The 16,140-nt window shown below is 38.3% G+C and overlaps 2 protein-coding genes across 2 annotated transcripts; one reads left to right on the forward strand and one right to left on the reverse strand.

Annotated features, from left to right (window-relative positions):
- The first annotated feature begins 3,560 nt into the window (after nt 1-3,560).
- Nucleotides 3,561-6,313, forward strand: LOC103015665 (olfactory receptor 1509). The gene has a single exon (XM_028166015.2). It carries the CDS (start codon nt 4,506-4,508, stop codon nt 5,328-5,330), a length of 825 nt encoding a protein of 274 aa, XP_028021816.2. The 5' UTR covers nt 3,561-4,505; the 3' UTR covers nt 5,331-6,313.
- Nucleotides 6,314-9,419: 3,106 nt separating this feature from the next.
- On the reverse strand, nt 9,420-15,486 carry LOC102999277 (olfactory receptor 4E1). The gene is given in 3 exon segments (XM_028166014.2): nt 9,420-12,088; nt 12,091-12,832; nt 15,335-15,486. Coding segments are annotated over 2 exon segments (930 nt in total). The 5' UTR covers nt 12,821-12,832; nt 15,335-15,486; the 3' UTR covers nt 9,420-11,888.
- Nucleotides 15,487-16,140: the final 654 nt, after the last annotated feature.

The following is a 16,140-nucleotide window of genomic DNA, read 5'->3' on the forward strand; positions in this document are numbered from 1 at the left end:
TGGGGCCAGGATGTCTCTGGTGGACCAGTGTCCTGAATTTGGCTCTCTCACCTCGGAGGCTCAGGCCTGACAGCCGGCCGAAGCACCAAGACCCTGTCAACCACATGGCTGGGGAAGATGGGCTATGAGTTTGGTGTCCACTACTGCCCTGTTGTAGCTCTGTCTCAGCTGTCTCCAAAGGTCACCCAGACACATTGGGTTATTCCACCATGCCTCAGAACTTGCACATGCCAGTGTGGGACTTGTAGTTGTCCTCCGGATACTCTTCATTGAAATACCTTGCATTGATGGTGGTGAGAGATATGCTAATAGTCTTGGTTCTCTTCAGTTCAGAGACTGGGACAGTCTGAGCCTTCAAGTGGCCAAGTCAGGAGCAGCTGGCCAATGGTCCCAAAGTGATAATATGTCAGATTCCAAGAAGGCTTTCTGCAGCGCCTGAGCAGTATTCCCAAGCAGCCTATCTGCTCAGCTGCAGCACTCTCACTGGGGAACTCGGTGGGACCCTCAAATGAGGATTTCTGCCGGCCCTAGAGCCTGACTTGCCCACCCAGGCAAGGAGCTGAGGAGAGCGTCTACCGGCCCCGTCTCACCAGAGGAGCAGACACCTGGAAGCTGGGCGGCCAACAGCGCAGGAGATGAGAGGTGGGTGGGCGGGGCTGACAGCCTCCTGAGAAAAGCCGGAACTGTGGAGGGTTCCCGTGCTACCGCCTAGGCGGGGGGAATTAATTCAGAGCCAAGGCTGAGGGTAGTTCCCAGCCCACCCTGCCTGGAAAGGCTGGCATTACCCCACCCGGTCCTGCTAAGGCCTGAGCTTCAATTTTTAATGATGCTCTTCAAAGCCAGAGATTCTTCCCATTCCCTGGTTTCTCTATTGATCTTTTTGACAGGAGACCTAGACATCTGCTACAACTAATCACATAGAAAAGATGTATCTAGTTCCTATTTTACAGTTCAGAAAACTGAGGCTTAGAGGGTGATGGCCAAAGGTCATAGTTATTTGAAATCACCACCGTATGTGCTCTTATGAAGAGCCTCTACCTTCTCCTTCTTAGTTGAAAGCAAAACAGCTCTTGGTTCTCTGCTACTAATGCATTGCTGACCAGGAGTTTATGAGAAAAGTCCTCCCCATCTTAAGAATATTGCTTTATATGAAATACAACCATATTAGGGACTTCCCTGGTAGTGCAGTGGTTAAGACTCCGAACTCTCAATGCAGGGGGCCCAGGTTTGATCCCTGGTCAGGGAACTAGATCCCACATGCATGCTGCAAGTAAGAGTCCGCATACCACAACTAAAGAGCCTGCCTGCCACAATTAAGACCCGGCCAAACAAATAAATAATAATAAAATAAATAAATAAATATTTTTTAAAAATTAAAAAAAAAGAAATAAAACCGTATCATAAGCTCTTAGATGTGGAGAAGGAAAAATGTACTCATAATCCCATGAATTCAGCATTTTCATTTCCTGTTTTCTCCCCCCATGCATGCTTTTAATACTTTGTTTTTAAACAAAGTAACCCATACTTATATACAAATTTGAACAATTACAGAGTATAATATAAAAATTAATAAAATGCTACTAGTGTTCCTTTCAATTCTATACTTCCACAGGTAACCAGTGTTAAAATATGTGTGTATTCTTTAGCACATATAATCTTTCTTTTTAGGGATAAATACATACAAACAGAATTCATGAATATATATATGTTTGAATATGTGTAAATAAGCTCATATTCATATATATGTGTGTGTATATATATATAAAATCTCTTTTGATTCCTTCCTTCCTTTGCTCCTTTGTTTATTCCTTATTTCTTTCTTCCCTCCCTTCCTCCCTCCCTTCCTCCCTTCCCTTCTCTCTTGGTTCACAATATATTTATAGCATGCTCTTTTCACTTAACAATATATTGTTGACATTTTTTGAAGTTAATAGTTTGCCATCTTGGCTGTATGCTAGAATCACCAAGGAGCTTTAAAAGTACTGATGGGTCCAACCTCCAGAGATTCTGAATTAATCTTCTGGGGTGAGGCCTGAGCAGCAAAATTTAGAAACCCCCCCAGGTGGTTTTGAAGTGCAGCCACATTGAGAACCACAGTTTAAGTCATTATACATAGATCCAACTCATTCTTATTAATGGCTATATAATATTCCATACTGTTGCTGTACTAAAATTTATTTACCTACTTTTCTTTTGATAAACATTCAGTTTATTTCCAGTACCTTGTTTTGTTAACATGGTTCAATAAACATATCGATATATCCTTAATTCCTGATTGCTTTATTTGTATGAAATACAGTCCTAGAAGAGGGATTCTTGGGTTACGGGTATGGGCATTTAAATTTTTAATAGGTACTGCCTGATGATTTAGCAAAAAGCTCTTAATAAAACCTACTTCCAGTAGCGGTCTATAGAGTGCTCAGTTCCTTACACCTTTGCCAATCTGAAGAGAGACGAAAGGTATTTGTTTGGTTGTTTTTTTTCACCTACTACTGAAGTTGAGCATTTTTTATTCATACTTATTTGTTATTTTCACTTCTTTTTCTGACTTGCTTATTCATATTTTTTTGGCCATATTTAATTGTCATTTGTCTTTTCTTGTCAAATTTTAAGAGATCTTTGAACACTAGGAATATTACTTTTTGATCATATGTATTGCAGCATTTTCTCTAGTCTACTATATGTATTTTGATAATTTATATGGCACTATGTATATTTAAAATTTTTGAGACTGTATAAACAAATTTTATCTCATTTTTAATTCTTCGTAATATTTCAATATTTTTTCATATTGGTAATCCTTTGTTATTACCATTTCTAATGGCTGCATACAGTTCATTATATTCAAGTTATATATTATTTAAATATCATTATATATCAGGTTTGCTATATTCATTTAAGCTTCAAAAAAATATTCCATGACTGTTGTTTTAAATAATGCTCTAATTAATGTTTTCTTGCATTTAGCTTTTTCAATAGTTTGGATGCTTAGGAAATTCCTACAAGTGAAATAATTAGATCAAGAATATAATTATATATATTTTAAATTTTATTTATTTATTTTTTGGCTGCATTGGGTCTTTGTTGTGGTGTGCAGGCTTCTCATTGCAGTGGCTTGTCTTTGTTGTGGAGCACGGGCTCTAGGCGCGTGGGCTTCAGTAGTTGTGGCACGCGGGCTCAGTAGTTGTGGCTCACGGGCTTAGTTGCTCCACGGCATGTGGGATCTTCCCAGACCAGGACTCGAACCTGTGTCCCCTGCATTGACAGGCGGATTCTTAACCGCTGCATCACCAGGAAAGTCCCTATAAATCTTTTTTATGGTTTGTGGTAAATGTTTCCTAAACTCTGTTATAGTTTTTGGCCAGCCAATCAGTATAGAAAATAACAGGCAATAAAACTTTAGTGTTTATACAATAATATCTCCTAGGGGACAAATCATATTACAGATAAAAATTAGGTTTTTAAAGTCAGTTATTAGCTCCATTGTGAAGAAGGATTGGATTCTTTTGCAGGTTACCTAAGAAGGTAGGTTCAGTTCAAATAAAAATATCTTTCGCATAACTACTGTGTGCCAGAAGTCATGTTAAGTGCTGCAAGGGATAAGTCATATGTGGCTATTGCTTTTCAAGATAATTTCAATTCAATGGGGGAGCAAAACCAGATATCTTATTTTATACTTTCTTTTATAAAAAAGAAGTATGAAGGGAAAGAGGATTTGATTGCATCAGTTAAGTTTTCTTAAAGGTACTGCTCTTTGAGGTAGTCTTACAGGATGAATAGTGTTTTAATAGTCAGTGATGAGGAGAGTACAGTTGATTAGAGGGTGTGTTTTCTGAGCAGAGGGAACAACATAAATACAGACAAAGATTCTGGAATGTAAGTTGGTGGAGGTAGCATAGCTGGAGCATAGTAACTTGCTTGGCTGGAGAGAAGATGCCATACTGGAAAAATAAATGTGCAGCAGATTGTTGCAGGCTTTGAAGGTACTTTTAATTTGATAGGAAGAATGAAATAGTGAATGATCTTAGCTGGGAGTTGTATTTTGGAATATTAATTTGGTGGTACCTGTGGATTAGACTGAAATGAAAAAAACCAGCTAACTAGTGGCTAAGGGTTTGGGCAACTTATTTATTCTTGTAGAGCCCACTTATCTGCAAGAGAGGAACAATAATGCTTATGCCATGGTGCAGTTATGGTTAAATAACATGGTGTATATAAAGGGCATGGAATGGCTCCTGATACATACTGGGTATATTATAGCAATTGTTATTAAATTGATCTTATATTCTATATACCCTGATAATAAATAAGCAGCTCAGATAGAAATGCAGAGTCAATTCAATTAGTTCCAGTCCTATAATATTAAGGCTAAATTAGCATTCATGTTTTTCCCCCCCAAGATCCTTTGGAAACTCATTGGATGGATGCTCTAAACCAAACAAGAGTGACTCAATTTTTCTTCTTGGGACTCACTGATTAACTGGGTGCTGGAAATACTATTTTTCATGGCATTCTCAGCCATGTATGTGCTAACCCTTTGGGGGAACATTCTCATCATGGTTACCATAGTCTTTACTCCACGTCTTAGTACACCCATGTATTTCTTCCTGAGCAATCTGTCCTTTATTGACATCTGCCACTCATCTGTCACTGTGCTCAAGATGCTGGAGGGTTTGCTTTTTGACACAAAGACCATTTCCTTTGACAACTGCATTGCACAGCTCTTCTTCCTACATCTGTTTGCCTGTGCTGAGATCTTTCTGCTGACCATTATGGCCTATGATCGTTACGTAGCCATCTGTGCTCCATTACACTACCCCAATGTGATGAACATGAGGGTCTGTGTACAGCTTGTCTTTGTGCTCTGGTTGGCGGGTACTGTTCACTCACTGGTGCAGACCTTCTTGACCATTCGTCTACCTTACTGTGGCCCCAACGTTATTGATAGCTACTTCTGTGATGTTCCTCCTGTCATCAAGCTGGCCTGCACAGATACATGTCTCACAGGAATGCTGATTGTGTCCAATAGTGGAACCATTTCCCTCTCCTGTTTCCTGGCTTTGGTTGCCTCCTACACCATCATCTTGGTTTCTCTTAGAAAACAGTCAGCTGAAGGGCGCAGGAAAGCTCTGTCCACCTGCTTAGCCCACTTCGTGGTGGTTGCCCTCTTCTTTGGACCATGTATCTTCATTTACACTCAGCCAGACACCAGCTTCTCCACTGACAAGTTGGTATGTGTCTTCTACACAGTGGTCACCCCTTTGCTGAATCCCTTCATTTACACCTTGAGGAATGAGGAAGTAAAAAGTGCTATGAAGCATCTCAGATAGAGACGAGTTTTTTCATGAAATCATGTATATTATGGGTTTGGAATTACAGATATTATTATGGTCATATCTTTAATGAGAGAGTAAAAGTAAGAAATCAAAATCGTTAGGTGAAATGGCATGGAGAAGGGCAGACTTCTGCACTAAAGAGAGTGACTTATTAACTATTACTTAAATAAAGGAAAAGATCATATTGTAATATGTAAAGAAAAAGGATCTGGAAAAGTTTAAAGAAGACTTCTAGTTACACTAGTAAAACACATAGACTTCAGGGCATGGTCTCAGTTTCAGGAACAGGTAAAGTTGCAAGAGAACCTACTTTTTTGATTTGTACTGTTCTTTAGGTTATTGCCTCTGGGAAGCTGTACATCACACCTGTGTTTTATACATTATAGTGGTTTTAATCCTGCTTTCAAATATAAATATTTTCAAGGTGTTTTAAGCCTTATCCTATTTATATTGAATTAAATATAGTCACTTTGAAAGTGATTCTCTCATTTATTTCTACATCTATTTTGTACTTTTTGTAGTACTTTGACAAAAATCAAGATGGAGATGTATTAGAACTTATTTTAAAAGAAACTTTATTGAGGTAGAAATTAATTACACAAAATGTACTCATTTTATTGTAGTTTGATAAAATCTGACAAAGGTATACCCATCTAACTACCTCTTTAATCAAGATATAGAACATTTCCATCACCCCAAAAAGTTTCTTCAGCACGCTCCCAGAAATCACTTTATTCCCACCCAAGAACCCAAACATCTGATTTTTTGTCGCTGTAAACTAAATTTGTCTTTCCTAGAGTTTCATATAAATTGAATCATACAGTATGTACTCTTTTATGCCTGACTTCTTTTGCTCTGCATGCTGCTTCCGAGATTAACCCATGTCTTTGTGGGTATCAGTAGTTTAATCCTTCTTATTGTTGAGTAATATTTTATTGTATGGGCATACTACAATTTGTTTATTCATTCATGTATTGATTGACATTTGGGTGTTTCTAGTTTTTTTATAATTATGAATAAAGTAGCTATAAACATTTACTTACAGGTTATTTTGGATATGTATTTTCATTTCTCTTGGGTAACTAGGAGTAGAATTATTGGATCACATGGTAAGTGTATGTTTAACTTGTAAGAAACTACAAGACAGTTTTTCAAAGTCATTGTATGATTTTATACTCTCATCAGAAGTGTAAGAGTTTAACATCCAACAATGGGAACTGTCAATCTTTAATTTTAAGCATTCTGGTGAGTGTGTGTGTGGTTTTATTCTTCATTTCCCTAAAGATTACTGTTGAGAATCTTTTCATTTGCTTATTATCCTTTCATATACCTTGTTTTGTGATGTTCCTATTCAAATATTTTGCTCATACATTATTTTTTGTCTTCTTGTCACTATGTTGTAAGAATTCTTGGTATATTCTGGATATAAGACCTTTGATGGATATATGTCTTGCCAATATTTTTATTACTCTCTGGCTTGCAGCTTTATTTTCTGAATGATATATTTTGAAGAGCAGAAATTTAAACTTTAAGTCCAATTTATCAATTTTTTACTTTTAGATTTGATCCTTTTTGTGTCCTAAGAAATCTTTGCCTACACCAAAGTCTTGAAGATTTTCCCGTTTTTTTCTAGAAATTTTATAGTTTCAGCTTTAAATTTTAGGTCTGTGATCCGTTTTGAGTTTACTTTGTTATATGGTATAAGATAAAGGTTGAGATTCATTTTTTCAGTCTATTTAGTTGATCCAGCACCATTTGAAAAGACTATTTTTTCCCCATTCAGTTACCTTGACACCTGTGTTGAAAGTCAGTTGACCTTTTGTGTCAATTTATTTTTGGATTCTATATTCTGTTCCATTGACATATATGTCTATACTTAAATCAATAGCACGTTGTCTTGGTTACTTTACAGTAAATCTTGAAGTTATGTAGTGTGAGCCCTCAAACTTTCTTCTTTTTAAAATTTGTTTTGCTATTTCAAATTCTTTGTATTTCCATGTAAATTTTTGTAAAAAGCTTGTATAGTTCTACAAAGAATAGTGCTGGAACTTAGATTAGTATTGCATTGAATCTATAGATCAGTTTGGGAAAGAACAGACCTCTTAATGATATGCAGCCTTTCAATCCATTAACATGGTATATCCCTTTATTTATTTAGGTTTTCTTTAATTTTTCTCAGCAATGTTAGTTATCTTCATTTGTAATCACACATATTAAATTAAATTTGTCCCTAAGTATTTTATGTTTGTTGATGTTATTGTTAATTTAATTTTAAATTATTTATTGGTAGTGTATAGAAATACAATTAATTTACATACAGTTGACCCTTGAACAATGTGGGTTCCAATTTCATGGGTCCACTTTTGCTGGATGTGTTAATTAGCTTGATTATGGTAATCATTTTACAATGTATACATATATCAAATTATTATATCATGTGGTACACTTTAAATATATTAAATTTTTGTCAGTTAGTCCTCAATAAACCTGGGAAGAAGAATGAGAAAGCAATGCAGCCCTACTGACATCTTGATTTTAGTTCAGTGAAATTTGTGTTGAACATCTGACAAAGCTGTAAGAGAATAAATTTATATTGGTTTAAGCTTCTAAGTTTGTGGTAAAGTTGTTATAGCAGCAATAAAAAATCAATACAGATATGCTTATATGGGATTTTTTTGCCCAATAAAGGAAGCGTATGTGCCTCAATAAAAAAACTACAAAATAAAAAATTGTTAATATTATGGACCTTCTTAAATTTATTTATAAATTTAATTTACTCAACATAAAAATTCCACAGGACTTTTTTGGGTAAAATTTTCAATAATATTCTAAAATTTATATGAAGAAATAGGTGAAAATAGTTAAGAAGGTGCTTGGATTTATATAATTTCAGAGTGCTAATTTCCTGAATTAACTAATATCACTCTTTGGGAGAAGTATAACAATTTATTGTCTAATGGGCAAGTCCAAATCAAGAAGATTCCATGGCAAATTCCTTAGGTAAAGAGAATGATGATGTATTGTGACCAAAGGGAGCAGGATTAGAGGACCCTATAGATGGTCAGAGAGCTGCCATATAAAATAGTTATATCAATTTTAATGGAAATAATGGAATGAAATAGAATATGCTTAATAATAAAAATATATCTAATCTTTCTTTGATTATCTGAAAGGAATTAGAATTGACTGAGGCCTTTGGGTTATTATTCTACCAACTTCTGTTAACTTGTAGAGATAATGCTTATGAGTACTTTAGGGAATTGTGTTCCAGATAATATGGACATCCACATACACAACACTGAGTGAGTGACTCACTAACTCTGGCTGAAAGGTAAGAAATGATTGAAATGACAGAAAGTACTCAAAAGAGCAAAGAATAAGAAGGAGTTTATTAAACTGGGGGATGCTCATGAAAATATCTAAACACCATTACATGCAAATTGACAAACAAATGTAGTGTATTGTCAATCCCCTCCAATTTTCATATATAGCCCAAGTCATAATCAGAGCTTTATGTATTTGTGATGAAATTAGGCCCAGATATCACTACTATACACACCTGAAAAACTTAGAAAAATGATCTAATTATCCCTCTACATTCTGGACTTTTATATGCATAGATTTTCATACTCATTAGTACCTTTTATGCAGAGGTAAATTCCTAAGGCCTTATTTGTTTATTTCTATTATAGCAATATTAGTTACTCTATTGCAGAGAAGATGATTGTAACCTGAGGAATTCAGCTGTCTATTACAAAGTTGCTGAACAAATTTCTATATGATAATGATCCTTGTCTCCTCTTTAAAGTAAGTCAACCACAGAACCAAGAGTCAAGATATCTTCATTTTACTCTTTACTCTTCTATTTATTTAATGAACACATTTTATCTTATCCCTTAGTCTAAAAAGCTATTTCTGTGAATTGGAGAATAAATGCTTTTTTTTTTTAACATCTTTATTGGAGTATAATTGCTTTACAATGGTTAGTTTCTGCTTTATAACAAAGTGAATCAGCTATACATATACATATATCCTCATATCTCCTCCCTCTTGCGTCTCCCTCCCACCCTCCCTATCCCACCCCTCTAGGTGGTCACAAAGCACAGAGCTGATCTCCCTGTGCTACACGGCTGCTTCCCACTAGCTATCTATTTTACATTTGGTAGTGTATATATGTCCATGCCACTCTCTCACTTCGTCCCAGCTTACCCTTCCCCCTCCCCATGTCCTCAAGTCCATTCTCTACGTCTGCATCTTTATTCCTGTCCTGCCCCTAGGTTCTTCAGAACCATTTTTATTGTTTAAGATTCCATATATATGTGTTAGCATACGGTATTTGTTTTTCTCTTTCTGACTTACGTCACTCTGTTATGACAGACTCTAGGTCCATCCACCTCACTACAAATAACTCAATTTCATTTCTTTTTATGGCTGAGTAATATTCCATTGTAGAGAATAAATGATTTTAGCTCCCCGAAGAGCTGTAAGGATTAATGTGATTGAAGACCAGCAGTATTAGAAATTTTGCAGCAACTATTAAAAAAAAAGCAAACATGATATTGTTCCATTGTCGTTGCCATGAAACGTTGTCTTACTTACTATCACATTGCGGGTGTTCCTTTGTGTGGCTGATTCCTGCACAAGGTGGTTCCATTTGGACTCTTTGATGGGCTATATCTCCTGTCTGCCATTTCCTATAATAAAAGCATTTATTTCATACAAATTCCATAATTCTCAAATTCAGTTTAGTTATTCCATCAACCAGTACCAATGAATGTAGTTTTATACTATGCAGACAGTTACCTTTGGGAATGAGACTACTCTATTATTAGAATTTCTACTGGAAGTTAAATTGTTCTGCCAAGAAAACCTTACAGAATACCTTAATACCATAATAACCATACTTCTGTATAACTGAAATGACTTATATGGCTTCAATTTCCTTCTCAACACATTTCCTGGTAAAAGTACCATAAAAAACATGACATGGGTCATGTGACCCACACGTTTATTGACCACACCCTTACTGATTGCCTGGGAAATCCCACTGCATTTAAGCATGTCCTTCTCACTGATGGAGTGAGAGTGAACTTCTGGGTCCCATTATGCCATGCTTTTTGTATACAGTTATGTGAGACACTGTTGCCTGGAATACCCTCTTCATATCCCGTTATCCAGTCCACTCAGCATACACCACTCAGAGTACAATGTATCACAATGTTACAATGTGTGTCACCATAACTAGACTCAAGATGCTGGATTACAGACCATGTTTTGCTCAACTTGGCATTTTCTCCCAGCCATTAGTGTGATATTGTTTAGTAATAAATGCTTAGTTGAATAAATTCTCTACATAACTAGAATAATTTCATTAAAACACAAATTGTATCATGTCTGTTCTGTGCTTCCACCTTTCTGATGGCTTCCCACTGTACTGAAAAATATTCCGAACTCCTTGAGAGGACATGAAAGTAGTCTTTTTACTTCTCCAATATCATCTCTCACCATTCTCTGCCTCACAGTCAAAGCTGTAACCACATTGGTCTTTTACTTCTTGGAACAAGTCAACGTCTTTCTGAACACAGATCTTTACACCTGTCATTTCCTCTGCCTAGAACGTTCATCACCTCTCTTTTCTCATGGTTGGCTCTTTTTCATCTTTCAGATCTTAGCTTAAATGCCATTTCCTCAAAGAGGCCCTCCTTGTCTAACCAATCTAAAGACAGTCTCTTCTATAACTCTCTAACAGCATCGTCTTTCATGGCATTTGTCATGATCTGTAATTAAAATTTGTTTATATTTTTGTTTTCTATTCTCACTAGATTCTGAGCAACATAAAAGAGTGATTATACGTTTTATTTATGATTATAAACCTAGTACTTAGCACATAATAGGTGCTCAGTAAATATCTGTCAAATGAATGGATAATAAGATATCCCCATTTCATTGTTTTGATGGAAGATTTTTTCCTGGACACTTGAGGATATCAGTAACTTCAGTGGTTCAAAGTCTTCTTTCTACAGCACTGAAGTCATATGCAAAGTTACTCTGCCTGCTTTACCAGTGTTTGCTAAGCTATTTAGACAAGCGTCTGAGTGAATGATGTTGGCAAGCACTGCCCAGAAATCTGAACGTTTGTTTAGACCTTGGGTATGACCCTAAGACAAAAGCAGGGAGAGGAAGCATGATGTAACTGAAAATAACATGAGTTTGTGTTGATACATTTGGCTTAACATCCTGCCTTCATCATTTCCTAGCTGGATGACCTTGGGCATGCTATTTGCTCTCTTTCAGCTTTGGCTTCTTCATGTGTAAACAAGCATAATACCTAACTCACAGGGTTGTTGTGAGAACTAAGTAATTGCACAGTGCCTAGAACAATTTTCAGCCTGTGGAAGATATTAAAAATCATAATTATTGCCATGATTGTCAGATATTGGACTAGAAAATAGTTTTATAAGTCATATAGTTTGATAAATGTGGTTTGTAACTTATCTTCGCAAGGCATTTCTTTGATTTGGAGCACCAAGCACCTTAAGGGCTTAGACATTTTCATTTTTTTTCTCTTCCCTCCACCCTCCCCATTAACTTGTTCAAGGTATTCTTCATGTCTTCATTCCTAAGGGTGTAGACGATAGGGTTCAGCAGGGGTGTGATAGCGGTGAAAAACACAGACACCACCTTGCTCTCTGGGAGGCTGGTGGATGGATGGGAATAGATGAAGATGCAGTGTCCCAGAAACCATGTGACACGGTGAGGTGGGCTGCACAGGTGGACAGGGCCTTCCGCCTGCCTTCTGAGATCTGCTGCCTCAGACTCACCAGGATGACTGCACAGGACACAAGAACCACAAAACAGACCACGGAGATCAGCCCACTGCTGGAGACGATGAGAATCTCAATGATGTGAGTATCAGTGTAGGCCAGTTTGATCACCTGAGGTACATCACAGAAAAAGTTGTCAATCTCATCAGGACCACAGTAGGGCAGCTTGATGGTGAGGAAGGTCAGGGCCCCCATCCAGAGGGCCACAGCCAGCAGCACACATACTTTCCAGTTCATCACTATCATGTACTGCAGGGGTTTGCAAATGGCCACATACCGATCATAAGCCATGACAGTGAGCAGAAAGATCTCTGAGCAGGCAAAGAGGTGCAGGAAGAACATCTGAGTTGCACAGGCATCAAAGGAGATGAGTTTCTCCTCTGACCAGGTGTGTATCAGCATCCTGGGGACAGTGACACTGGAGTGGCAGACATCGATAAAGGACAGGTTGCTGAGAAAGAAATACATGGGTGTATGGAGCCGATGGTCATAGATAATAGTTATGACAATGAGGATGTTGCCAATCATTCTCAGGACATAGAAAATGAGGAATGTGGCAAATGCAGCCATCTGCACATTCTGATTTACAGTTAAACCTCTAAGCTGAAAATATGGCACTAAATTTGTTTGATTGAGCAGGATGGCCTCTTCCATTCTCATTGTTGGACACACCTGTCAAGAATTAGAAAAAAACACTTAATATCTGCATCAATCACTTGGTCACTTAATTTCTTCTGTGTTTATGACTTTTCTCTCCATCTAGAATTTCTAGTGAAATACCTCATTTTAAAATCCCCATTAAGCATCTTAAATCATGCTGGACACACAGTAGGTGCTAAACACACACTTTTGGAATAATAGGACAGAGAAAATTGATTCACTAAGAAATGTAAAACAATCTTGGATAAGGAGAAATCAAATAAGTTATTTCTCCCTTATTGTAGTAAAATATCAGTGCTTAGCCTTAGGTTATAGATTTTTATAGGAGAAGAAATTAAGGTTCTTCTTATTCCCCAATAAGTAATTTTTCCAAGGTTACACAATTTCCGGACTTGAACACAGTCTTCTTTATTGTCCTGTTGACTGCATTTTCACTAACTCAAACCCTTGCTTCCCTGTTTGCTCTGCCATGATACCCTGAGACTATAATTTCAATGATCTAGTTATCAGAAGGCAGAAGATTTTCACCAAGCTTCTGGCAATGTGGCTGTAGTGTTTTTTGAACGGTTCTTTAGAGGAGGCTGGATAAAACCCAGGAAAACTTAGAAAATCTGTAGCGGGTAAAGGGAGACTTGCTTCTCTTCCACCTTTGAGTTGAGGACAGACTTGCTCATTCTTAAACTGGAGGTCAAGGTCCAGGCCTAACAGCGTCACTGTCTTGACTAGATTATCCTCAGTTCTTTCTAAAGTCCAATTCTGTTGTCTGACTTACTGGACCACAGTAAAACAAAAGTAGTTGCTTTTTTAAAAATTAGCTTACCTTTGACCCAAGTATCACTAATTTTTATAAGAAACGTATGTATTATATAGAGTCCCAAGATCTTAGCTCTTAAGGGGAGTTTACCTAATCTATTTTTTTTTTAAATAAACAGAGAAAACAAGGCACAGAGAGGTAAAGCAACTGGCTCAAGTTCATAGAGAACTGGGGAATTGGAGTAATAACTGGGTCTAGAGCTTGGGCCTCTTGACTTCTGGTCCAGTCTTTCTCTACCACCCCTCTGACCTGAATTTTTGTGGTGATTGGCATAACTGAAGTATTAAGTAAAATGTGTCTCAGTGACCTCTCTCTTCCTCTCCTAGGTGTCCTGGGCTGGCTTGGGTGGGCATCTGTGGGGACCCTCTCTTCTCTAGCTTGCCTCTTACGTGCCACTGCCTCGATGTACAGCCTTCCAGGGGTGGCCCACCCAAGCAAGCTGTCCTCTTGGTTTCTTGGGCACTATCATCCTGCGTTACCTTCTTCCCATCACTGATGACTACAGGTTCTTTATTTTGTCCCTCAAGATCAGGCTTTCTGCCAGACAAATGAATCAACTCCACACTGGTTATGAAAAAAGGATAGAGAAAACTTTTCTCTTCTGTTCCATCACCTTTTCTTCTCAAGTATTTTCTATGCCTCATTATGCTGTTCTTCTGCAGACAATGGCTTTTTTGTTGTTTATATCAGAGGGAAGTCTAATGGCAGTGTCAAATCAGAGAACTAGCAAAGCAGATCTACGGCAAAGAAGGTATTTTGGGAGGGAGAGAAGTCTTTTAGTTATCATTTAAGTTAAACTCATGGTATCTAGTGCTTGGATTAATATTTATAGTAACATCATAATGTAGCTATGGATTGATTTTACGATTTAGAAATTCTTCTTAGGGTGTTCACTTAAAGTTTTTGCTCCAGAAAACTACTTTAAATGTTTGATGATTTACATCTGTTATCTTTGTCATTTATTAAGCTGTAAAAGGATGATTGCAAAAGTGAAAGCTGAAGAACTAACCAAAAATGGAGCCAGGGCTTATTTTAAAATCAATATGAAAAATTTCACCTGCACAGATAGAAAAGCGTGTGCAGACTGGGCACTAGGTCTGAAACGAAGACTGTACCCTCATCAGAGGATATGGATATGCATTTTTTTAAAAACTCTTAATTTAATTAATTAATTAATTAATTAATTAATTTATGGCTGTGTTGGGTCTTCGTTTCTGTGCGAGGGCTTTCTCTAGTTGCAGCGAACGGGGGCCACTCTTCATCGCGGTGCGCGAGCCTCTCACTATCGCGGCCTCTCTTGTTGCGGAGCACAGGCTCCAGTAGCGCAGGCTCAGTAGTTGTGGCTCACGGGCCTAGTTGCTCCGCGGCATGTGGGATCTTCCCAGACCAGGGCTCGAACCCGTGTTCCCTGCATTGGCAGGCAGACTCTCAACCACTGTGCCACCAGGGAAGCCTCCTGGATATACATTTCTAACTAAACTTTTTCCATCACAATAATATTTTTTCTATTTCTGTGGAGCCTCAGGAAAAAATGTTCTGAAAAATGGACATGTGTTCAACTGCAGTAGAAATCTGGTGTTAGTTTATGTCAAAAATATGGTTCACACATCAAAAAATCTAGTGTCTACTGCATACATTTCAGAAAAACAGAAGAAAAACAAGAGCAGAAACAATAAATCTAAAACGTCTATAAAACTCACCCTGGGTTGTTTCTGACGCTCTCAGCACCTCCGAAGAGACTTGAATTATCAGTCTGGTACTTTGAATATCATGAGTATTATTTTCTGGTAGGAAGAACAATTTATCGAGATTGAGGAGGGTCGGGCTCGGCAGCGCGAGCCGCATGAACGAGAGAAACGTGCCCCGCGCGAGACGTCGCGCGCGCCCGGGACAGGGAGCCAATGAGAACACTGGGAGGGCTTGAGACCCGGCCCTGAGGGCGACGGCCGCGCGCCGGCTCGAAGGCGAGCGTCGCCGGGCGGGAGCGCGCGGAACGGGGCGGGCGTGGAGTGTGCGGAGGCTGCGCGCTGCCTCTCAGAGGCCGGACGGCGCTGCGGAGAGGCGGCGACGGCAGCGGTAACTGGAACCGCGTCGGGAGTGAGGCCCTGGGACGCCGTTGAGCTCTGCATCCAGAAACCCCAAGATGGAAGAAGAAAGGTCAGAGACATTGACTAACCTGGAAACAGGGACCTCTTTGGAACTTTGCTTTCATCCACAGTAGCTTTTAAAAGTATCATCGAGTGGAAGTGATTTCCTCGTCTTATTTTGCTTATTGGGAGGAACATGGCTTCAGGGATTTTATGTTTCCCTTTAGTTTTGCATGAACTCCATAGGAAAAGGAGCCCTTAAAGGGTTTGGGAGTAACAAGACGAGACTGAAGACAGACAGGCTTGTGCGCGCTCTCTGTTTTCCCTCCCCCTTCAAAGAAAAGGATTTACAGCGCAACCTTGTTAACAGCTGCTGCCCAGCTTTAACCATCAAGAGAAAGTAAATAAAATTAAACCAC

The sequence above is a fragment of the Balaenoptera acutorostrata genome, chromosome 3 (assembly GCF_949987535.1).
Source record: "Balaenoptera acutorostrata chromosome 3, mBalAcu1.1, whole genome shotgun sequence".
Taxonomy (NCBI): Eukaryota; Metazoa; Chordata; class Mammalia; order Artiodactyla; family Balaenopteridae; genus Balaenoptera; species Balaenoptera acutorostrata.